The sequence below is a fragment of the Pan troglodytes genome, chromosome 17 (assembly GCF_028858775.2).
Source record: "Pan troglodytes isolate AG18354 chromosome 17, NHGRI_mPanTro3-v2.0_pri, whole genome shotgun sequence".
NCBI classification, from domain to species: domain Eukaryota; kingdom Metazoa; phylum Chordata; class Mammalia; order Primates; family Hominidae; genus Pan; species Pan troglodytes.
In genome coordinates this window covers 80,072,039-80,098,011 of record NC_072415.2, presented here as the reverse complement: position 1 = coordinate 80,098,011, position 25,973 = coordinate 80,072,039, and the positions used below count along the sequence as shown (strand labels likewise).

Here is a 25,973-nt window from a genome sequence, read left to right as displayed (position 1 = left end):
AATTTGCAGTGTTCTTGAGTCCCCCAAAAATGCATTTTTGAAAAATTGAAACACATTTTAAGATAACATAAAAGCGAGTTAGGAAAGCCTGTGGTTTTATTATTTTTTAAGCTTTTTAAAGATGTCATCCCTGAAGCTCTGTTTTATTGAGAACATTATGTTGGCCACTGTTGGTTTTTTTAAATTTTACTTTAAGTTCTGGGTTACATGTGCAGAACGTGCAGGTTTTTTACATAGGAATACATGTGCCATGGTGGTTTGCTGCACCTATCAACCGATCATCTAGGTTTTAAGCCCCGCACGCATGAGGTATTTGTCCTAATGCTCTCCCTCCCCTTGCTTCTCATCCCCCGACACGGTGTGTGATGTTCCCTACCCTGTGTCCATGTGTTCTCATTGTTCATCTCTCACTTGTGAATGAGAACACACAGTGTTTGGTTTTCTGTTCCTGTGTTAGTTTGCTGAGAATGATGGCTTCCAGCTTCATCCGTGTACCTGAAAGGACATGAACTCATTCTTTTTTTATGGCTGCATAATGTTCCATGGTGTATATGTGCTGCATTTTCTTTATCCACTCTGTCATTGATGGGCATTTGGGTTGGTTCCAAGTCTTTGCTATTGTGAACAGTGCCACAGTAAACATATGTGTGCATTTGTCTTTACAGTAGGATGATTTATAAAACTTTAGGTATATACCCAGTAATGGGATTGTTGGGTCAAATGGTATTTCTGGTTCTAGATGCTTGAGGAATTGCCACACTGTCTTCCACAATGGTTAAACTAATTTATACTCCCACCAGCAGTGTAAAAGTGTTCCTATTTTCTCCACATCCTCGCCAGCATCTGTTGTTTCCTGACTTTTGAATAATCACCATTCTAACTGGCCTGAGATGGTATCTCATTGTGGTTTTGATTTGCATTTCTCTAATGACCAGTGATGATGGGTTTTTTTTCATGTTTGTCGGCCGCATAAATGTCATCTTTTGAGAAGTGTCTGTTCGTATCCTTCGCCCACTTTTTGATGCGGTTGTTTGTTTTTTTCTTGTAAATTTGTTTAAGTTCCTTGTAGATTCTGGATGTTAGACCTTTGTCAGATGGATAGATTACAGAAATTTTCTCCCATTGTGTAGGTTGCCTGTTCACTCTGATGATAGTTTGTTTTGCTATGCAGACGCTCTTTAGTTTAGATCCCATTTGTCAGTTGTAAGCCTGTGGTTTTATAAAGGTACATATGATATGATTATAAAACAATGAGATAAATTTTACTGTGTTGGTATAGAAACCAGTATCCTTTCTGACATATGTACATTGTATGTGGATACATCTTCATATATAAAATCTGGTATACATGATAACATGGAAAGTTAGGATAAAAATAACTTTCTCATCACATCAGAATTTTCTTATAGTACAGAAATGCCAAGAGTATAGTATAATTATTTTTATAAGATGTTTTTCATGATAGTTGCCCACTTAAATAAACATGATTATTTTAAAATAACTAATCTTTAATTTTTCATGAAGCCTCCTAAATTTTAGCATAGAAAAACGCTGTTTTTTAACATAAATATTCATAACTGACATTTATGTAACCTTTTTAAACAACCTACTTAAATGTACTCAAAATTGAGTTATTTTAGGCTTCCAAAGTACCTGCTAATTCAACTGACCGATTTTTTTTAACATTTATTTTATCATTTGATCATTCAGTAAACTTAAATGCATGATACAATTTTTAACCAAAGCAATAGTAAGAATTATGGCAAATGCATGTTTAACAAGGAACAGAATTGTTAATTTTCTGGATGTAGGAGTTCTGAGTCTACCATGGAGTACAGTGTCCACGTAGGATATCATTATTTTGTTTAAAATATAATAATTGAAAGAGATTGACTGATTAAGACATTGGGATTTTCTTCTTGTATTTATTGGGGGAAAATTAGTTTATCACCTGAATCACCAATAATATCAATAGAAAGCATGATGCTACCCACATTAGATAAATCTGGCCTGCAGCTTGTTTTGGTAAATAAAGTTTTATTGGAACATAGCCACACTCACATATTGCATATGGCTGCTTTCATGCTACAAAAGTTGAGGTGAATAGTTGTGAAAAAGCCAGTTACCTGCAGAGTATAAAATACTTACTACTTGGACCTTTACAGAAAAAGTTTGCTGACCTCTGACTTAAACTTATTTATCTAACACTATTTCTCTAGTGATAAAATAAATACATATTAAATTCAAAACCTTCCTTCAAAATATGTGTACAGTTTTATGTAATAATAGTACTAATCAAAAGTAACTTACTGCATAAATGGTTTTCATAATAGTAATGTTAATGAAAACATTAATAACAATTATCTTTTTTTTGCCATGGTTTTATTTTTGTTTATTTTTATTTTTTTAAATCAATTGCCATCTCATATGCCCATATACATTTAAAACATATCGTGGTCACTCCGTAACTTGTGTTATCTATAAGAGTCTTTTCTCAAACTTGACTAATATTTGGACATCATTTAAATGAACATAATTCTCATGAAACCCTACTGCTGACTACTTTATTTTTCTTATGTAACTTTAATTTGTACAAGCCAAAATCTAAGTAAAAATTTTTATGGTTATAATTATCACACAAGCATAAATCTAAAATATAAAATCAAACAAAATTATAAATCCAATTTTTCAAGTTTATAAAATGTAAAACAACACATGTAATTTTGATTAAACAAAATCAGTTCTCACAACAGGAAATTAATAATGACTCTTTCAGTGTAAATTCCTTTCAGTTTGGTCTGTTCTTTCCACTCTGTATTAAGTTTGTGAATCAGTTCATGACCACTCATGTGCTGTCTGAACTGCTATGAAATATTTGTTTGTACATTGTGCCAACACTGCATACTAAGTCTTGCTTTTAAGTTCTGGTTGGCACCAGCTCCTTTAACAGTTGCAACACAATCACACAAGTTGGTAATCTAGATGATCCAGAGTATAGTTACTTTAAAATCAATTTGATTTCCTTTTTGTTGAATTTTGAAGAAATTTTCAAACATTCACATCTGAAATTATTCCTTTAGATATGTTCTGCAGATGTGCAGGCTTGTCTGCCACGTGTCCTGCCCTGTATACTGCCAGCTTGCAATTCCTTTCTATTCTCTTGACCGAAGAAGCAAAAGGGCATCTCCAGGCTAAGAGCAAAACACATTTATGCTGTAGTCCAACAGTGGCTTCACTTCTTGATGACTCTCAGGAAAATCAGAAATCTCTAGAACGACTTAGTGATGTAATCCTTCAGGTACGTCATTTCTTGGTTTTTCAAAAACTTTATTTAGCATTTAAATAAATTGACTTTCAGTCATGGTCTTGTTAAAAACTGTGTCAGTCATTTAAATTAAGAAATAGTAATGCTTATTATGACTGTTTAAATGATACAAAAGTTTATAAAGTTAAATTAACTATCTCCTCCTTAGCCCCACCCGCTTATGTTGACCAGTTTCTTCAGTGAATATGATGTAAAGATTTGAAGTGAAATATTACTAATCTAAATCTAACAGTTGATCAAAACAGTGTTTCATATCATGACCAAAATGGATATATTTCAGGATTGCGGTTATGGTTCAAAATTTATTGTAATTTTAAAGATATATCTATGTCTCTGAAAATATATTCTAAGTGACATTTGATATCTAGAAATGGACCACAGATTTTTGGGGTTGGTTACATGTATAGGTAAGTGGACTTGTCTGGCACATTTGGAAGAAAATGCCCCCTTTCCAAGCCCTGTTGCCTGTTTTATCTTATAAAATTATGTTTACAGTCTAAAATGTGAATCAAGAATTTTGTTAATCAGAAAACATTCTAAAATCACTAAAGTATTATTGTATAAGTAGATTAGTAATTTTTTAAAAACTGTGTGTTTACTAAGTTAAAGTTGTACATTGTTTTTTACAAATAGGAATATTTTTAGATTTTTCAGTATTTAGAATTATTCTTTTTAATCATGTGGTTTTATGATTTTTGTCTTCTCACTGAAAGGCAGAAAAGTAGTAGAACTGTTGATTGAAGAATTTGCTTCAGCTTCCCAATCAGCCAGCCACGTTTGGCAAAGACAGAAGATTGTCTTTGTGCTGGTTTGTTATAGTCCCTTTGTTGCTTAGAATTTGGAGATTTTTACCCACTTCTTTGCGTGTGAGAGTCATGGTCATGCAGATATTTCTGGTATGACTGCTTGTGCATTTTGGGCACAAGGCTTGATGATGTTGAGATGCAGAAAGGATTGCCAGTAAGAAGAAAATGCTTCCTGGTTCACCCAGGAGCTGTCCTGTGGAGAGTGTCACAGGGTCCTCAGGGGACTTTGTCTCCCTTGTGCTACAAAATCTGGTTGCCTTTCCAGCATAGATAAGAAGCCTGTTAAGGCATCCCCCATTTTCTCATCCATCTCCAGCAGCGCCTTCAGAAGCCTGGATAGAGCTCTAGGGGAGAAGCGTTCCTCAAAGCATTTCTCTAAAAGCCTCTCATTCTTGGGAGGCCATAGCTTTCCTGTACCTACTACCTCACTGTCAGTTCACTCAAATTTTCTTAGTTGAAAACAAAAACTGGATGTTGTCCCAGTTTTCTCATTCCCCATCAGAACAACAGACTTTATTTCCCAATGATTAACTGAGTCTCCAGTTTTGCACTTTAAAGAATGTTGTAAGGAGGAAAATTCAAACCTTTTCAAAAGTCTCCCAACCACAATCCCTATCTAATTTAATTATAAATTTCCCAACTTTGGCTTTGGTTGGAGCACGGTACTGCTTGGGGAAAGGCTTTTGCTCTTGCTGATACACTTGGCTCGTCAGAGAATTTCAGTGACTTCACTCAGAGGACTGAGTGCGCAGTGAGGGCAGTGTGCTGGGCCCTGCCCTCCCTGCTGAGGCCAAAATGGCAATAGCTGTGGGAGCCTGGCTTTGCATGGATGACTGTGGGTGTCCTGCAACCAATCCTCCTGGACCTGGGAAATTTAAAGACTTCCAGCCAGGCAAAGCCAGGGCTATTTTATTTCCCAACTCTTTAATGTTGTTTGTGGTGCTGTGTTTGAAGGGTCTCTGATGAGACTCATGATACATATGGATCCATGTAGGGTAATGAATCAGTTTATAATAGTATACACATGAAAAAAAAATCTGTGCTAGAGGAATTTGTGAAATTTACCTTGTCCTTATTTTTCCCTAATAGTTTGTAATATTATTCATTATAAAAGCTTTTGTTTATAATTTTTTTGTTACCTTTTTGGACAAAGAAAATGAGATAGCCTACAGTCACAGAATATCTCAATGATTTTCCTAATGACTAGCTAATTTTCCTCTTTATTTCTCTAAATTACAAATCACGTATTTTGTGAGGGTATGGATACATTAACCAATTATTTAAACCATGTTTCCTAATAAATCATACTCTTTGTGTTCGTGTAAGCAGTAGAATTTGGATACATGACATCTGTTAGAAAGGCACAGGCAAGTTTAAGACAAAGAAAGTGAAGAGAGGAAGTATACTCCTGGCATACTCATGACAAAATGTGTACCTAATGTAAGTTGGGACAGTTAATGGGCCTATTAAATTACAAACACTGTTTTCTTTGCCTTATAGAAATAGATATGTGAATTAAAATATTATTAGAATACATTCAACAGCAACACGTTTTGATAAGTAATAAATGTAGCTTACTATATGTCCATGGAGGCTGTGGTTTGGGCCAGGTGCTGTATGAAGCAAAGTAAATTACAGTCTTTAAATTATCTGAAGAAATTATATTCTAAAATTGATGTCTTTCAAAGGTCTATTTAAGTTTTCTATAAAGTCATACTCAAAAAACATTTGATATGGGACCTTAGGCAAATCACTTAACTTCTTGGGATTCAGTTCATCAAGTGCAAAATGATAGGCTTTTATTACATTATTACTAAGTTTCAGCTGCCTCTAAAATCTCCATCCTCCTAACAAATCACTGTATTGGAACTTCAGTTAAATGTCTGGTCAGAGTTATCTTTCAAATGGTGCTTTATAGCACTATCCCATAGGGGATACATGTTGAAAGTATTCATACTTACATCTTTAGTCATGTGTAAGTGTTTTTTTCTAAGTCCATTTTGAGGTGTTTTCAGACTTTGAGCATTTTCTAAGAAATATTCAGCTGTCTTTTGTCCATACAATACTGAACACATTTGACTTAGCGGAGATTTTACCTTCCCTAGTTTATGAAGATACAGTAGTCTCCTCTTATCTGTAGTTTTGCCTTTTATGGCTTCAGTTACTCATGGTTGACTGTAGTCCAAAAATATTAAATGGAAAATTCCAGAAATACACAATTCTTACGTCTTAAATTGCATGCCATTCTGAGTAGTATGATGAAATATGCTCTGTCTCCCCTCAGGACGTGAATCATCCTATGTCTAGCTTACCCATGCTGCATATGATACGTGCCCATTCATCACTTAGTATAGCAATCTTGGTTATCAGACTGATGAATCACAAGACGAAGAAGGATGAGTGCATTGTAGTAAGATATTTTAGAGAGAGAGACAGAGAGGCCACAATCGCATAATTTTTATTATACTATTCTGTTATTATTATTGTTAATCTCCTACCTGCCTAATTTATAATTAAACTTTATTGTAGTTACATATGTATAGGAATAAAACTTAGAATATATGGAGTTGGGTACTCTTCATGGTTTTAGGTATCCACTGGGGGTGTTGGAATGGATCCCTCAAGGATAAGGGGGCCTACTGTGCTCCATATGTTTTATTTGCAAATACACAGAGATAACAAGATCAATCAAAATCTCTCTATATGTAGTAGATTTCGTCTATAATTGATATATTAATCAGTTGAGATAATGAATTAATTTTGCTCCTTATATTTGATCTGATATCTAAAAGTAGTAATGCAAATGAGGAACTCCTGTGCCTTATTTTAGGTGTATTTTGTGCTCACATTTAGTGAATGGTAAAATTCAAGGGTAAATCTGTTGAAAGGAAGGCTTATATATTTAAGATCCCGTTGTGTTGATGAATGTTCACTGTAATTAAAAAGCCTATTTTTTACATTAAGTACCTTTTGGAAAGAAAGCAAGAAAGTCTTGACCTAGAATACCCTACATCACTTAAATGTACAGAAGGGATTAATCTAGAAAGAGCATGACATTTAAATGAATTTTGGTTGATGAAAAGACATTATGTCTTGCTCTGTGTATCATCTTGATTTCTTTTTCTCTTTTTGTGTATTTGCATCATCTAGGAGCTAGTTATCTGTTGCTTGAGTTTATTCTCAGCCTTGCTGCCTCCAGGCTCCTCACACTTCCAGTCGTGTCCACTTGCTCTTTGCAGTGATGCTCAGACTGCTTTTCAGTCTGCAGTAAGTACTGTATGGAAACTGATAGAAAGTCAGTTCTTCACTCCAGCCTTTCCTTCAGTATATGTTGGAAAGTATATGAATTTACCATAGGTTAATCCTGTTTGTTTCCTTTTTGTCTGTTTGGTTTTGGTTTGGGGCTTTGATTTCAGTTTTACCATGTACACATTTTAGAGAACCAAACAGTTGTATCTGTAAGTTTTTACTAAAAGTAGGAGATTTCTGCCTTCATTCCTCATTTTCTCAGAGGTGACCACTTATACCTCATTTAGCTACTTTTTATGGCTTCTCTTTCATGTCTCTAAATAACATGCTTATATTTTTTTGTCTTGATTATTCAGTTTTAGATATTATCTGTTGAATTCCTACTATGGAAAATGAGACTTTAGCTTTTTTTTCATGCCTCACCCACCTACCCTGCCAAAATGGGTTCCCTTCTCATTCTCCTAATATTGATATACCATAATGCCAATTAGAGAATAGGCAGCGTGAACGGTATTAAATTTATGACAGTGTTATACACAGTTGAACCGTGTTGCAGAGTGTTTAACTTTCTTTTCTTGCACAGCTTTTGTTTGCCTTAGAGGTAATTATTGTATTATTTTAAAACGTGCTGACTTTGCTGTTATCACTTATAAGCTCCATGCTCTTTGCCAGAATTAAATATCCTCTCAGTGTGTTCAGAATTGTCAGAACTTCATCGCTTCATCTTTTGGAAGAAATCTCTTCCCAATTCCTTCTAACCTACTTGGTGCCTGTTTTCATCCTGGGATATCCATTCACCAGTTTCTGGGAATTCCTTTACCTCTGTGCTAGGTGCAGTTTCCTGTCATCCTGGGATATCCATTCACCTGGTTCCAGGAATTCCTTTACCTCTGTGCTGTGTGCAGTCTCCTGCATCCCGCATGCTGTCTCCCATCTCCTGTGGCCTTCTCTCCTGGTTAATGCTCTTCATTTTTGCGTAGCGTCTCTTCTCCCTTAGCTTTCAGAGAAAAGGTACCGAGGAGGTCTTTTGAGATCTAAATGACTGAAAGTCTTTATCTCCCTTACATATAATTTATAGTTAGGCTAGTGAGAATTCTGGATTGGAAGTCATTTACTTCAGAATTTAGAAGCCATAGTCTGTTCTTTTTAATTCCAAATGTTACTTTAGAGAATTCTGAAGCCTTGGCTGGGCGCGGTGCTCATGCCTGTAATCCCAGCACGTTGGGAGGCCGAGGCGGGCGGATCACGAGGTCAGGAGATCGAGACCGTCCTGGCTAACACAGTGAAACCCCATCTCTACTAAAAACACAAAAAAATTAGCCAGACGTGGCGGCGGGCACCTGTAGTCCCAGCTACTCGGGAGGCTGAGGCAGGAGAATGGTGTGAACCCGGGAGGCGGAGCTTGCAGTGAGCAGAGATCACGCCACTGCACTCCATCCTGGGCGACAGAGCGAGACTCCGTCTCAAAAAAAAAGAAAAAAAAGAAAATTCCAAAGCCCTTAGAATCCCTGGTTTTTCTCTTCCTGGAAGTTTTTAGAATCTTTATTTTTTCTCGTATTCTAAAATGTTTAGATGAAGCATCCAGGTGTGGATCTGTTTTAGCCATTGTACTGGGCTCTCGGGGATTCTTTCCATCTATAAACTCATGCTTTCTAAATTACTTCAGAGACATTCCCTGTACTTTGTATGCTCTGTACATTTGGAACTCCTATGAAGTTTTTTTTTTCCGCTATGTAATCTCTCTTTGCTGTCTTTTCCTCTATTTATTTTAGTCTCTCTTTTCTGTTTGGCAGCTTTTCTTGGTGTCTGGTAATCTTGATTATGTGCTGTATTTAAGACTAGGAAACTCAAAGCAGATTGACATCCCTGAGCATATGAGTGCAACTTGTCAATTGCTGTCCAAGGGGACCAATGGGGGTTATTTTGTAAGCTTGTCTTCTGGGGCTTATCAGATTCCCTGGAGAATGGTCTTCTGATCTCTTTCCTGGAGGTGAAAACCCAACTGCCAAATGTTATGTAGCCAAGTAGGAGACAACAGCTGAGGTCTCAGAATTTAGTTTGCACAATTTCACTTAATCCTTCAAAGGTTTTAGTAGAATACCCTTGCCCACAAATTTTCCCGTCTCTGCCAGTTCAGAATCCTAATTTATCCTCTCCAGAGACTAAACATCCAGGATTTTGCAAGGGCTGGGAGGAAGAGTGGCTTAGTTACATAGAAACTGGTGGCTGGCAGGCAGGATCTGGGCATGTAACTGCATTTTAGAGACTTTAAGCAATCCTTCATCCTCACATCCAGGGATACCTGGTGCTAAATTTCTTCAGCCTCGGGCAATTCAGTGGATAGATTGGGGTAGTTTTCAGCTTTCCCCACTCACCACTTAGAATTCAGGTTTCCCAAGCCTAATACACTTGCCACTCATCCATCTGCTTTCTCGTTTTCAGGCTTGTGTGTGTGTGTGTGTGTGTGTGTGTGTGTGCAATCCCATTTTTGTCATTTTAATGGGATTTCAGGAGGGAATAAAAGACATATCTGTGCACACAACTATTTCCTTAGGAGTCTTAACTCTGACCCAACCCTGCCCCCAATTGCTACATATATTTTTATTTTATTTTTTATTTTTATTTATTTATTTTTGAGACAGAATCTCACTCTGTCACCCAGGCTGGAGTGCAGCGTGGCCCGATCTCAGCTCACTGCAACCTCTGCCTCCCGGGTTCAAGTGATTCTCTTGCCTCAAGCCTCCCAAGTAGCTGGGATTACAGGCGCTTGCCACCATGCCCAGCTAATTTTTATATTTTTCGCATGTTGGTTGGCCAAACTGGTCTCGAACTCCTGACCTCAGGTGATCCGTCCACCTTGGCCTCCCGAAGGGCTGGGATTACAAGGCGTGAGCCACCACACCTGGCCCCATTATCATTAGTTTCAAGAAATTTTTCAACTTTCTTCTTAATTTTTTCATTAACCCACTGGACATTGAGGAGCATATTTAATTTTCATATGTTTGTATAGTTTCCAAAATTCCTCTTGTTATTGATTTCCAGTTTTATTCTACTCTGGTCATAGAAGATGCTTGATATTATTTCAATTTCTTGAATGTTTTAAGACTTGTTTTGTGAACCTAACATATGGAATATCCTACAGAATGATCCATATGCTGAGGAGAAGAATGTGTATTATGCAGCCATTAGATGAAATGTTCGGTAAATATCTATTAGGTCCGTTTGGTCTTTAGTGCAGATTAAATCCAGTGTTTCTTTGGTGATTTTCTGTCTGGAAGATCTGTCTGTTCAATGCTGAAAGTAGGGTGTTGAAGTCTCCAGCCATTATTGTCTTGAGATCTCGCTCTCTCTTTAGTTCTAATATTTGCTTTATATATCTCAGTGCTCCAGTGATGGGTTCATATATACTCACAATCATTGTATCCTCTTGCTGCATTGACTGCATTATCATTATATAATGATCTTCTTTGTCTGTCCTTACAGTTTTTGTTTTGACATCTATTTTGTCTAAGTATAGCTACTCCCAATTTTTTTTTTGTTTTCATTGGCATGGAATGTCTTTTTCCATCCCTTTATTTTCAGTCTGTATATATTTTTATTGGTGAAATATGTTTCTTGTAGGCAACAGATAAGTGGGCGTTGTTTTTTCATCCCTTCAGCCACTCTGTGTGTTTTTATTGTAGAGTTTAGTCCATAGTCCATTTACACTGAATGTTGTTATTGACAAGTAGGGACTGCCTTCTGCCGTTTTGTTATTTGTTTTCTAATTGTTTTGTGATCTCATTCTTCTTTAGTTCCTTCTGTCTTTCTTTTAGTGAAGATGATTTTCTTTGGTGGTATGTTAATTTCTTCTTAGTTTTTGTGTCTCCATTTGTATTGTTTTTGGTAAAAGGTTACCATGATGAGGCTTGCAAATACCTTCTTATAGCCCATTATTTTAAACTAATGACAGCTTAGTACTGATTGCATGAACAAGCACACATGCAAAAGAAAACTAATAAAAACTCTACACTTTAACTTTATCTCCCCTGCTTTTTAACTTTTAGTTGTTTCTCTTTATGTCTTATTGTACTGTCTTTGTCTTAAAAAGTTGCTGTAGTTATTATTTTCGATTGGTTCATAATTTAGACTCTACTTAAGAGTAGTTTACACAACACCATTACAGTGTTACAATAGTTTCTGTTTTTCTGCGTGCTTACTATTACCAGTGAGTTTTGTAACATCAGATGATTTCTTCTTGCTCACGAACATTCTTTTATTTCAGATTGAAGAACTCACTTTACTATTTCTTGTAGGACAGGTCTGGTGTTGTTGAAATCCTTCAGCTTTTGTTTGTCTAAGGTTTTTATTTCTCTTCATACTTGAAGGATAGTTTCATCGTATGTACTATTCTAGGGTAAAGTTTTTTTGTTGTTTTGTTTTATTTTTTTTCCCTTCAGCGCTTGAAATATGTCATGCCACTCTCTCGTGACCTGTAACATTTCCAGATATATTGGAGGTCCATTGTATGTTGTTTCTGTTCTCTTGCTGCTTTTAGGATCTTTTCTTTATCCTTGACCTTTAGGAGTTTGGTTATGAAATATCTTAAATGTCTTCTTTGGGTTAAATCTGCTTGGTGTTCTCTAACCTTCTTGTACTTGAATATTGATCTTTCTCTAGGTTTTGTAAGTTCTCTGATATTATCCCTTTGAATAAACTTTCTACCACTATCTCTTTGTCTTAAATTTGCCCTTTCGAGGCTATTTTTTAGGTTTTATAGGCATGCTTCATTCTTCTTTATTCTCCTTTTTCTTTTGTCTCCTTCCCCTGACTGTGTATTTTCAAATAGCTTGCCTTCAAGTTTACTAATTCTTTCTTTTACTTGGTCAGCTCTACTAATATGAGACTGATGTATTTGTCAGTATGCCAATTGAATTTTTCAACTCCAGAATTTCTGTTTCATTCTTCTTAATTATTTAAATCTCTCTGTTAAATTTATCTGATAAAATTCTGAATTCTTTCTCTTATTTAGAATTTCTTTTGAGTTCCCCTAACACAGCAATTTTGAATTCTCTGTTTGAAAGTTCACATATCTCTGTTTCTCCAGGCTTGGTCTCTGATGCCTTATTTTAGTTCATTTGGTGGGGTCATTTTTTCCTGGATGATCTTGCTACTTTTAGACGTTCATCAGTATCTGGACATTGAAGAGTTAGGTATTTGTTTTAGTCTTTGCAGTCTGGGCTTGTTTGTGTGTGTCCTCCTTGAGGAGGCTTTCCAGGCATTCCAAGGGAATTGGACCTTAAGCCCAATAACACTTTGTTTCTTGCAGACTTGTAGAGGTACTGCCTTGGTGGTCTTGGATAAGATCTGGAAGAATTCTCCAGATTACCAGGCAAAGACTCTTGTTCTTTTACCTTACTTTCTCCCAAACAAACAGAGTCTCTCTATATATACTGAGCAGCCTGGAACTGGGGATGTGGTGATATTAGCATCCCTGTGGCTACCACCACTGGAACTGCGCTGGATTAGTCCCGATGTCAACACAACACTGGGTTTCTCTCAAGCCCACTGCAGTCGCTACCTGCTTACCTGTGTTCACTCAAGGCCCTAGGACTTCATAATCAGTAGGTGACAAAGCCAGCCAGGTTTCTGTCCTTCCCTTCAGAGCAGTAAGTTCCCCCAGACCCTGAGCAGGTCCAGAGATGCTATCTGTGAGCCAGGGATTACAGTCAAAAACCTTAGAATTTTACCTGTTGTTCTATTCTAATGTGACTAACCTGGCACTCAAACTACAATACTGGGTCCTTTCTGCTCTTCTCTCCCCTTTCCACGGAAAAGGAGACTCTCCTTTTGGCCACCAATACCATGGTCCCATGGGAGTTCTACCAGGCTGCTGCCAATGTTCACTTAGAGCCCAAGGGCACTTCTATCATTCTGTGACGAATGTTGCCAGACCTGGGGCTCACCCTTCAGGACAGTCAGTTCCCCTCTGGCCCAGAGATGGTCCAGAAATACTGTCCAAGAGCCTCGGCCTGGATTCAGGGAGCCCAAGAGCCTACTTGTTGCTCTACCCACTGTGGCTGAGCTGATACCTAAGATGCAAGACAAAGTCCCCTTTACTTTCCCCTCTGCTTTTCTCAAACAGAAGGAGTCTTTTGTTGTAGCCACCACAGCTGTGAATGTGCTGGGTCATACCTAAAGTCAGCACGTCCCAGAGCCCAAGGCCTGTGGTGTACTATCTGGATATTGCTGCCGGTTATTCAGGGCCTGAGGGCTCTTTAGTCAGCAAGTAATGAATCCTGCCAGGACTGGTTTCTTCCCTTCAAGGCAGTGGGTTCCCTTGGCCCACATTTTGTCTAGAAATATCATCCAGGAATGGGCCTGGAATGGGGGTCTCACGACTCTGCCCAGTGCCCTGTTCTATTGTGACTGAGCTGGTATCTAAGATGCAAGACAAAGTCTTGTTTACTCTCCTCCTCAAGTGGAAGGAAGGAGTCACTTTTGTTGCTGCGAGCCGCACTGCCTGGGATTGAGGGAGAAATGGTGTAAGGCCTCCCTTAGCTGCCCTGGCTGTTGTCTCCCTGTGTCACATGCCACCATAGTCCACTGGCTCTAAGCCCAGCCTAATACTAGGAGTTGCCTAGGAATTGCAGGCCTTGTGTCCAAGACTGCCTTTCAAGTTTACCTAGGACCCCAGAGCACTGGCTTTACGGTGGCAAGGCTTGCCAAGAAACTCCACTTCTGACTGCTGGTTTGGGCAGTTGATCTAAATGATCTCTCCATGCATGGGTGTTGGCTGAGCCCAGCACAGCTTTGCTCTCCACTGTGACAGAGCAGCACTGAATTCAGTGTGAAGTGCCCCAGTTGCTGCTCTCTCCCTCCTCCAAGTGTGCAAGTTAGCTCGCCATACCAGGCAGCTGCTGCTGATAGATAGGGGAGGGGTGGTGATTCAAGACTGTATCTCCGACACTTTTCAGTTCCTCTTTCAGCCGTACACATTAAAACCAGGTACTGTGATTGCTCACCTGATTTTTGGTTCTTGTGACGGTGCTTTTCTGTGTGCATATAGTTGTTAAAATTTGGTGTTCCTGTCAGGGGAGGACAAACAGTATAGGCTTCTATTCTGCCACCTTGCTGCACTCACCCAGCCGATTCTTTTTTAACTGTTAGGTTCGGGGTACATGTGTAGGTTTGTTATATAGGTAAACTTGTATCACGGGGGTTTGGTGTATAGATTATTTCATGACCCAGGTACTAAGCCTGGTACCCAATAGTTATTTTTTCTGATCCTCTCCCTCCTGCTACCCTTCACCCACTGGTAGGCCCCATTGTCTATTGTTCCCCTCTTTGTGTCCCGGTGCTGTCATCATTTAGCTCCCACTTATAAGTGAGAACAGGCAGTATTTGGTTTTCTGTTCCTGCATTGTTTCCTAAGGATCATGGCCGCGAGCTCCAACCATGTTCATGCGGAGGACATGATCTCACTCTTTTTTATGGCTGCATAGTATTCCATGGTGTATATGTGCCACATTTTCTTTATCCAGTTTTCCATTGATGGGCATTTAAGTTGATTCCATGTCTTTACTATTGCAGATAGTGCTGCAGTGAACATTTGTATTCATGTGTCTTTATGATAGAATGATTTATATTCCTTTGGGTGTATACCCTGTAATGAGATTATAGGGTTGAATTGCAGTCCTTTTTTTAGCTTGTTGAGGAATCACCACACTGCCTTCCCAATGGTTGAACTAATTTGCAGTCCCACTGTGTATAAGCATTCCCTTTTCTCCACAACCTCATCAGCGTGTGTTATTTTTTGACTTCTTAGTAGCCATTCTGACTGGTGTGAGATGGTATCTTACTGTGGCTTTGATTTGCATTTCTCTAATGATCAGTGATGTTGAGCTTTTTTTCATGTGCTTGTTGGCAATGTGTATGTCTTCTTTTGAGAAGTGTCTGTTCGTGTCCTTTGCCCACTTCTTAATGGGGTTGTTTTTTTCTTGTAAATTTAAGTTCCTTGTAGTTGCTGGATATTAGACCTTTGTCTGATGCATAGTTTGCAGATATTTTCTCCCATTCTGTAGGTTGTCTGTTTACTCTGTTGATAGTTTCTTTTGCTGTGCAGACACGCTTTAGTTTAATTAGATTTCATTTGTCAATTTTTGCTTTTGTTGCAGTTGCTTTTCACATTTTCATCATGAAATCTCTGCCAGTTTCTGTGTCCAGAATGGTATTGCCTAGGTTGTCTTCCAGCGTTTTAATAGTTTTGGGGTTTATATTTAAGTCTTTAATCCATCTTCAGTTTATTTCTGTATATATGTAAGGAAGGGGTCCAGTTTCAATGTATGTATATAATTAGTCAGTTATCCCAGCACCATTTATTGAACAGGGAGTTCTTTTCCCATTGTTTGTTTTTGTCAGGTTTGTCTAAGGTCAGATGGTTCTGGGTGTACACCCTTATTTCTAGGCTCTGTATTCTGTTCCATTGGTCTGTGTGTTTATTTTTTATACCATTACCATGCTTTGGTTACTGTAGCCCTGTAGTATAGTTTGAAGTCAAGTAGCTTGATGCCTCCAGCTTTTTTCTTTTTGCTTAGAATTGCCTTGGCGATTTGGGCTCTTTTTTGGTTCCATATGAATTTTAAAAGTTTTTTCTAGTTCTGTGAAGAATGTGATTCGTGGTTCGATAGGGATAGTATTGAATCTACAAATCGCTTTGGGCAGTATGGCCATTTTAGCGATGTTGATTCTTCCTAGCCATGTTCATGGAATGTTTTTCCATTCATTTGTGTCACCACTGATTTCTTTCAGCAGTGTTTTGTATTTCTCCTTGTAGAGATCTTTCACCTCCCTGGTTAGCTGTATTCCTAGGTATTGCATTTTATTTTATTTTATTTTGTTTCGTTTTGGTGGCAGTTGTGAATGGGATTGCATTCCTGATTTGCCTCTCGGCTTGATTGTTGGTATATAGGAATGTTAGCGACTTTTGCACATTGATTTTGTATCCTGAAACTTTGCTAAAATTGTTTATCAGCTTAAGGAGCTTTTGGGCTGAGACGATGGGGTTTTCTAGATATAGGATCATGTCATCTGCAAACAGGGATAATTTGACTTCCTCTCTTCCTATTTGGATGCCCTTTATTTCCTTCTCTTGCCTGATTGCCCTGGCCAGAACTTCCAGTACCGTGTTGAATAGGAATGGTGAGAGAGGGCATCCTTGTCTTGTGCCAGTTTTCAAGGGGAATGCTTCTAGCTTTTGCCCATTCAGTATGATGTAGACAGCAGGTTTGTCATAGATGGCTCTTGTTATTTTAATATATGTTACTTCAATACCTAATTTGTTAGGAGTTTTTAATATGAAAAGATGTTGAATTTTACTGAAAGCCTCTGTTGAGATAATCATGTTATTTTTGTTTCTAGTTCTGTTTATGTGATGAATCATGTTTATTTGTTTGCACGTATGTTGAACCAACCTTGCATCCTAGGGATAAAGCCTTCTTGTTCGTAGTGGATTAGCTTTTTGATGTGCTGCTGGATTCAGTTTGCTAGTATGTTGTTGAGGGTTTTTGCATTGCTGTTCATCAAGGATATTGACCCTTTTTTTTTGTTGTGTCTCTGCCAGTTTTGGGTCAGCATGATGCTAGCCTCATAGAATGGATTGAGGAGGAGTTCCTACTTCTCATTTTTTTGGGGAACAGTGTCTGTAAGAATGGTATCAGCTCTTCTTTATAGATCTGGTAGAATTTGGCTGTCAATCCATCTGATCCATGGCTTTTATGGTGTGCAGGCTATTTATTTCTGATTCCATTTTAGAGCTCATTATTGGTCTGTTCAGGGATTCAGTTTCTTCTTGGTTCAGTCTTGGGAGGATATATGTGGCCAGGAATTCATCCACTTCTAGATTTTTAGTTTGTGTGCATAGAAGTGTTCATAATTGTCTCTGATGGTTATTTCTCTGGGGTCAGTGGTAATATCCCCTTTGTCATTTCTCGTTATGTTTATTTGGATCTTTTCTTGTTTCTTCATTAATCTAGCCTAGTGGTCCATATATTTTATTATTTTTTTCAAAAAACTGGCTCCTCACTTCATTGGTCTTTTGAATGGTTTTTCATGTCTCAGTCTCCTTCAGCTCTGATTCTGATTATTTCTTGTGTTCTACTAGCTTTGGGGTTGGTTTGCTCTTTCTTCTCTAGTTCTTTTAGTTGTGATGTTAGGTGCAAACTTGAGATCTTTCTAACTTTTCAATATGGGCATTTAGCGCTCCAAATTTTCCTGTTAACACTGCCTTAGCTGTGTCCCAGAGATTCTGGTATGTTATCATTGTTCTCATTAGTTTCGAAGAACTTACTGATTTCTGCCTTAATTTCATTATTTGCCCAAAAGTTATTCAGGAGCAGGATGCTTAATTTCAATGTAAATGAATGGTTTTGTGCAATTTTCTTTGTATTGAATTCTGTTTTTATTGTGCTATGGTCTGAGAGTGTGGATGGTATATGTATTAGACCATTCTTACATTGCTGTAAAGAAATACCTGACACGGAGTAATTTATAAAGAAAAGAGGTTTAATTGGCTCATGGTTCCACAGGCTGTACAGGAAGCATAGTGCTGGCATCTACTCAGCTTCTGGGAAGGCCTCAGGAAACTTTCAATTATGGCAGAAGGGGGAGCGAGGCATCTCACATGGTGGGAGCAGGAGGAAGAGAGAGGGACAAGATGCCACACACTTTTAAACAACCAGATCTCATGAGAACTCTGTTACAGGAACAGAACCAAAGGGATGGTGCTAAACCATTCATGAAGGATCTACCCCAATGATCCAGTTCCCAACATTAGGGATTACAGTTGAACATGAGATTTGGGTGGGGATACAGATCCAAACCATATCAGTATAATTTTGATTTTTTTGAATTTGCAGAAATTTGTTTTGTGTCTGATTGTGTGGTTGATTTTAGAGTATGTGCCATGTGGCAATGAGAAGAATGTATACTCTGTTGTATTCTGGTGGGGAGTTCTGTAGATGTCTATCAGATCCATTTGGTCCAGTGTTGAGTTCAGGTCTTGAATATCTTTGTTAATTTTTTGCCTGGATTGTCTGTCTAATACTGTCAATGGGGTGTTGAAGTCTCCCACGTTACCCTATGGGAGTCTAAATCTCTTTGAAGATCTCTTAAGAACTTGATTTATGAATCTGGATGCTTCTGTGTTTAGTGCATATATATTTAGGATAGCTAGGTTGCCTTGTTGAATTGAGTCCTTTACTATTTGTAATGCCCTTCTTTGTCTTTTTTTATCTTTGTTGGTTTAAAGTCTATTTTGTCTGAAATTAGAATTGCAATCCCTGCTTTTTTCTGTTTTTCATTGCTTGGTAGCCTTTTTCCATCCCTTTATTTTGAGCCTGTGTGTGTCATTGCATGAGATGGGTGAGTGCCTGCAGGCAAGGCAGCATGAAGGAGGCTGCAGTGGGGGAAGAATGCTGGTGCGTGTCCACTGGGGTCACTCTGCTGGAGCACTCTGCTAGTCAGGCAGTCTGCCAGTGCAGGAGCTACCGTGTGGGCCCGTACCTGGAAGCTTCACTCCAAGCAGGTGTGGCTAGGCTTGGGCTCTGGGAGAAGCCAGCAGACCAAAGGGTGGACCAGATTGGCCCCATCTCATGGGCAAGACCACCCTGCAGAGTTGAGGTCCCACAGTTCCCCTAGGGATGAAGTCTCCTATGGGAGCAAGTCTAGCCTAAGGGGATGGGCATCCTTGGCCGTGCTCCGCTATAGACACTCCCATACCAAACTCTCTGGGCTCTGCCCCAGCTGGAGTTCTGCTTCCACTGCTTCCCTAAGCAGCTTTCCCTGACAACTCAAATGTCCATGGTGGTCCAGGGGTTCCTTCCTACCAGGATTCCAGAGGCCTGTGGGGAGAGCGAATTTTGTTCCTGGCCTTTTCAACTTCCCCCTCTGCAGGAGTTGTTGGGGGCCAGGAACAAGTTGTGGTGCTTGGTAGCCCCGAGCAGGGTCCCCAGCTTCCTCCCCCTTCAGCCCCAGCTCTGTGTTTTCCCTCCATCTGCTCTCGATGCCCTCCCTCTGAAGATCTGCTAGGAGTGTGCCAGTCTTCCTGGTGTCCCAGTCCCTCAGTGGGAGATGTTCCTCCTGGCTGTATCTAGTTGGCCATCTTGGAGCAGAAATTTCTAGTTTTGTTTTTTAATAAAAATGTATGGAATCTGTTATTGTGTCTACTTTTGTACATATTAGAAAATTTTAAGTGAAAATTTTTCTAGCTCATAAATTTAAATGTATAAAGGAAATATACAGAAATAGTAGTTTCGGAATTACAAATGATTTTCCATTTCTCTGAAAGTCAAAAAAGTTATGCACTATTTTTTGAGAAAATGTTATATGACAGGTGCATGTTACCATAGAAACGAAAGATGGAAAGAACCAAATCACCTGAGATATAGGGGTAGGTTAGATAGAAATGGAGAGAGGGGAATGTGTCCCCAGAAGGAGAAAGGAGGAAATTGATGACAGTTCTCCTGTTCAGCAGTTTTACAAGGACCCATTTTAATAAGGTACACACATATATATACAATATGCGCTGGTGAATTTGAGTAAGTATATGAGCTTGCTACGTGAAAGCTAAGTAAAGCTTTTTTCTGTAGATGATGAGTCTTTAAGAATGATTGTTGTTCTTTTCCATATTATAAGCAACTTATACAGTCTTATCCATGCAGAACATTCTCAAATATTAATGATTTATCAAAATCCAGTGAATTTCACATGATAGTTGAAACCTAGCAATATCTTTTAAGTAGAAAATGTTCTTTATTCACAACAGTTTTGCTCCAGATTAAATATTTCTTCAAGGCAGTTTGATTTATATTCTCTGCAGTGCTATGAAGGGAAATCCTCCAAAGATATCCTGAAAAGAGTAGCTGCAAATGCATTGATGTCACTTCTGGCTGTCAGTAGAAGAGCACAGAAACATGCTTTGAAAGGTGAGCCACATGACATATGAGCTGTTTTGATGGCATTATCAATTCATATGTTTTGTTGCTTGTTCAAGTTAATTTTCTTTGGACTCAAAATGTAAAAAACGTGTAGTATAATCTCAGTGTCACTAAAAATAATTTTTTTTTCCATACAGAAGCAGTAAATATGCATTACTTTTCAAATAAAAAGATTAGACATAGTTTGTTTTTGTTTGTTTAGTATGTGATGGTTCTTGCTCTAAAGAACCTATATGTAAATATTAGGGAAGCTAAAAGCTAACACACTGAGTTTCATTATAATTAAATATTACTATCCAGAAGCACTCACTGCATACCTGAACAAAACCCACATAGTTTTGATGGTAAAAACAGCAACAGATGATTCCATATTTTTGTATAAATTTCCCTCTTGAGTGTTGTAATTTCTCATTTGGGAATCGGAGAATGTAGATCTGAGAATTAAAAGAGAATAATGGCAACATCAAGTCCATTAATATCAATTGTGATTTGCGACTACAACAAATGATGTATTCCTCAAGTTGTAAATTGGATTTGGGTAGTATCTTACTAAAAACTGAAAACAAGTGGACTTCAGCATTTTAGTCCTCTTACTTTTCCCCCCTCTGATTCATTAATCTCTGACTGAAAATTCTAAAATGAAGTGGGTCAGAAATAGAAAATGTTACCTTTTTGAGAATCTGATTGGTATATGTGGTTATAACGTACTTGGAAATAGAATATCCTTTTGACTACTGCAGATTTTGTCTTTCAGCCAATCTTATAGACAATTGCATGGAGCAGATGAAACACATAAATGCACAACTGAACCTAGATTCTCTGAGGCCTGGGAAAGCAGCATTGAAAAAAAAGGTAACATTCTGGGATAAATGAATGGCTATATATAGAGACCATTCTCCAGTCCTCTTGTGCCTAGAAATGAGCACGAGCTTGAAATGAGTGTCTCATTTAGAAGAAAGGTACAGATGGATAAATTAATGAGACTTCTACATTAGCAGATTGTTGGCTTTTTTTGGTCTTAATTCTTACTTGAAGATCTTTAGACAACATCTGTCTATTATGTACTGTTGTTATAAACATTGGAAATATCCACATATACATGATACTATGCCAGATAAATTTTTTATACTACAAAAAGAAAATCTTTATCTCAAAACAAGCATAGGTTAACTAGGAATGAGATCTGTAACAACTATAATTTATTGAGAGTTTTCTATATGTCAGCCACTATTGAAACATTTCATATTTATTATCTCATGAACAAACACTCATTACAGCATAGTCACACAACTGGTAATTGATGGAGCTAATATTTGCCCCAAATCTGGGTGGTTGCAGAGCTGGTATTCCTCATCTCTGTTTATCTCCTCCTGTGCCTTCTGAATATCTCCTCTAGCATTGAATCTGCTGGACTCATGTTTAAACTGCATGCTCAGATAAACTGAAAATAACATAGTTATTATATAATAGCTATGATTAACAATAACTACTGTGGTTAACAAGATCTGCCACCCACTTATTCAACAAATGAAAGTGTGTGAATAGTATAAATATATAAATATACATATATGTGTGTAGGTAAGGCCGTTATAGCAGCACGCTATGTAATAACTAGTTTCTACTGCATTTAATAAGAAACCAAGACAAAGTCTTATTTAATAATGTAATTGATGCAGGAGATCGTATGTTTATCAGTTCTTTTTTTTTTTTTTTTTTTTTTGCCTCTTTTCCTCCCTAGCCAAAGGCCCTTCATCATTGAGAAAGTCAGCCAGCACCTGATATGATTGAAAATCTCTCAGTATCTGCCTCACTTTATTGAGATGAAACATGGAGGCTATCATATATCCCAGTTCCTCCATGCTTGATAGAACAGAAATAGCTTTTTCATGGTGAATGTGCTTCTTGAGATATGGTCATCTTTCAGAGATCGTTAGCCTGTCAGTTCCCTCAAAGTTACAGTGGTTGGGCATGATCAGAGCACACCTGCATTGTCCCGTGACCCAAAGGGGAGGGAATTACTATACACAAAAAGTGAAGTATGCTGTTGCATTCACAGTTTTCAACTGCTTTTTGTTTAAATAGGAGGATGGTGTTATTAAAGAGTTAAGCATTGCCATGCAGCTCCTAAGAAACTGTCTTTATCAAAATGAGGAATGTAAAGTAAGTAGAACTACTTTTCAAAATTTTAATAGGAGTACTGGTATTAAGCAGTTTAATTTTTATGTGAGATAATGTAGTAGGAAAAATGGAAAGCTCTGACTTTTAAATTTTTAGACACACAGTTGATTGGTCCTTAAACTCAGTGTTAATTGTCAGAAATGTGTGTATCTAATCGTTATTCATCAACACTGATTACATTTCTTGTGTATATCAGTGTTTTGATTTATCATTGAAACTTTAACTTCGCAAACTTCAGCCTCATTCTGTACTCTTAGGTATTTTAAATGTTTTACATATGGAATGAATGGCTGGATGTGTCTTATAAGGTAGATTCTTTCAAAATGGGTTGTCAAAACAACTCTTCAAGGAAATAAGTGAAGCTATCTGTATCTATAAGGAAAGAAAATGAAGAGTTTCCTGCTTCAAAGGAGAAGATAGTTAGAGCTGCTACCTAGTGTGGCCACATCCACCGAGAGCAAGTTTCTTCTAGCTCTGCAGACTCCCTGTGACCATTTACATGGCCCTTCTGTCTAAAAATCACTGAGATGCTTTGCTTCGTCTGTAAGCATTGATGATGTTTTAAACCATTGTATCAGTACTACTGTAGAGGATATAATCTTTTGAACACTCTGATTTGCTTTGTCTATAGCTTTACAACACTTTTGAAATACTAGATTAATGCTTTAATGCAGAAATACTAGATTATTCTTTATAAAAGCTGGCCACGAAAATAAAAATTTTTAAAAATACTAAATTAAAGCTTTAATATAGAAAGCAAAGATAAATTATAGAAGCTTTTATTGCCTTATAAATTTTTACCTGTTTTGCTCTTACTTGTGGTAAGAGCACAACTGGAAAAACCATACCACATCTGGAAAATGGACATGTTGAACACACTTGAGCAATGTTAAAAAGCCAGATACATGACTCACAATTTATATTTCAAAGTAGTTTGATGGAAATTAAGTATTTATTTATACAATTTATTAAAATTCCCTATATATGAATTTATATGAACTTTTTCTCAAGACAAAAGTGCCATTAATAAACTTAATGATTCCTTCATGCTTATGATATTATGCTTGTGACTGGATGTACAGTCAGTATTTGTGTGTAAATTTAAATATATAAATTTCATGTGTATGTGCAGTTAATATATTCATTCATGACACCTTATTCAGGGAAATACTCTGGAATACTTTACATGTGGGATCTACCTATAACGATTTATGAAGTGCTAACCTGGCTACTAGTTATAAATATTGTGCTCAATTTGTATCACATTAGCCATTTATAAAAGTGTAATATCTCAATAAGTCAAAGCATTTCTGTATTTCTAAGTTGTTTAATAAGAAGTAAATCCAAAGAATATTAAGATTATCCTTGAGTATAAATATAATATTATGGAGGTAGAGATTATTAATTTCAATTTCAGCTTTTATCAGGTGTATGGCATGTTCTCATTATTAATAGTTGGCCACTATTGGGTAATTCACCAGGTCACCCACTGCCACCCCACTCTGCTGTTCGCATATGCATAACATTAAGGGGTTTTCATACTGGAAGGAGCATGGTGGCTGTGAGGTAAATGAATTAAACAGTGGACAAGGTTAGACGGAGGGGACTGTCATAGTCCAGACAAGAGATGATGACACCTTAACTTGAGCAGGTAGAAAGGAGAAGGAGGGTAGGGAGTAAATTTGAGGCATTGAAAAGAGGAGGAATGTAGAATGACTTCCAAACTCCAGTTTAAGCCGCTGCATTATCATGCATTAAGAGTGCATGATAGAGCAGAGCGCAGGTGTGAGAGACCCGATATTCATGCTTGCACGTGCTAGCCTCAAGAGTCTTTGGGGCATCCAGGTAAAAAATGGCTTGTGGCCTGTAGATTTTATGGGTCTGGGACTCTAAGGAGTGATACAAGCTGGGGATATTAGGAGTTATCAATGTGTAGATGGTGTTTGTGGTCCTCACCATTGTTGAAGTTTCCCAAGAAAGTATGTAATGAAAACCAAGGTCATATCTTTGGAAAATAGGAACATTTAAGAGGGGGCAGAAAACAACTGAGAAGGGAATACTGGAGAAGGAATTTGGAGATTGCATTAGGCCGTTCTTGCCTTGCTATGAAGAAATATCTGAGACTAGGTAACTTATTAAAGAAAAGAGGTTTAATTGGCTCACAGTTCTGCAGGGTATAGAGGAAGCACAGTGGCGTCTGCTTCTGAGGAGGCCTCAGGAAGCTTCCAATCATGACAAGAAGGCAAAAGGGGAACAGGCACATCACATTACTAGAACTGGAGCAAGAGTGAGAGAGCTGGCGAGGAAGTGCCACACACTTTTAAATGACCAGATCTCATGAGATCACTCACTGTCTTGAGGAAAGCACCAAGCCATGAGGAATCCGCCCCCAAGATATAAACACCTCCCACCAGGCCTCACCTCTAGCACTGGGGATTACAATTCAACATGAGATTTGGGCAGGGACAAATATCCAGACTCTATCAGAAATGATCCAGGATAGAGCAGCAGCATGGAAATTAAGAGACATATAGCAAATGCCACCGTGCTTAAGCATTGTTGGCAACCACAAAAGTAGAAGTGACCTCAATAGAATCATCAGGGCAGAAAATAAACGGAAATGAGCTAAAGATTAAATGTGAGGCAGGGAAATTACAGCAATAATAATGTAGAAGTTTGGTCATGAAAAGTGGCATTAATAATTTAGGACATATAAGATGAAAGGAAATGAGTATGTTTGTTTCTCTTAACATGTAAACTACTTGAATACAGGCACAGAAATGAGCAAATTGGGGACGAGTTGTTTAAGAGATAGCAAGAGGAGAACTAACTGGTGGATTAAGATCCCTGAGGAGGCAGGAAGAGCTGTGTTTCAGAACACAGATGGATGTATCAGTCTCTGGCAGGCAAGAAGTGGAACACCTCTTTGTCACTACCAGGCAGACAGGAAGGATGAATGGATGAAAATACAGATAAACTATGTGGACAGAATGGCAGAGTAGATAAAGGAGTTTGTACTTAATCGTTTCTGTCTTCTCTGTGAAATAGTAAACAAGGTCATCTGCTGCAGATGGAGGGCCGTGTGCCACAGAGAGTGGTGAACAAGGGAAGAACTTTAGGGAAAGCACTGGGAATGACTTCAGTGCTTACGGAGAGTGTTGAACATTGGGAATCACTTCTCCTCTTCTGCCACTTGATGCTATGTGAAATTGTATAGGGTGTGTGTATTTATGTGCATGCTCACGTGCATAATCATGGGTCTACAAATTACCTCGGAATTCTTGTTCATTTAAAATAGATATTGCTGCACTTAAACAGCTATATTTTATCTGCAATATTGTCCCGGGGTAACTGATCTTTGTAATAAAGACTCTGAGTTACTTCAGAATTTATCAATTTATCATATTTAGACTGAATTTTATATATTCAAATTACTCAAAA

The 25,973-nt window shown here is 37.9% G+C and overlaps 1 protein-coding gene across 10 annotated transcripts in view; it reads left to right on the top strand.

Annotated features, from left to right (window-relative positions):
* RTTN (rotatin) overlaps positions 1–25,973 on the top strand; it is a 204,213-nt gene that overhangs the window by 154,434 nt on the left and 23,806 nt on the right. For 6 of the 10 annotated variants that reach the window (XM_016933873.4, XM_016933869.4, XM_016933874.4 and 3 more), the window contains 4 exons: positions 3,081–3,298; positions 20,183–20,342; positions 21,109–21,206; positions 22,437–22,514. In XM_016933873.4, the coding sequence (XP_016789362.4) occupies positions 3,081–3,298; positions 20,183–20,342; positions 21,109–21,206; positions 22,437–22,514 (554 nt within the window). The remainder of the gene's footprint in view (positions 1–3,080; positions 3,299–20,182; positions 20,343–21,108; positions 21,207–22,436; positions 22,515–25,973) is intronic. The other 4 variants (XM_063795852.1, XM_016933870.4, XM_063795853.1 and 1 more) reach the window with 1 other exon arrangement.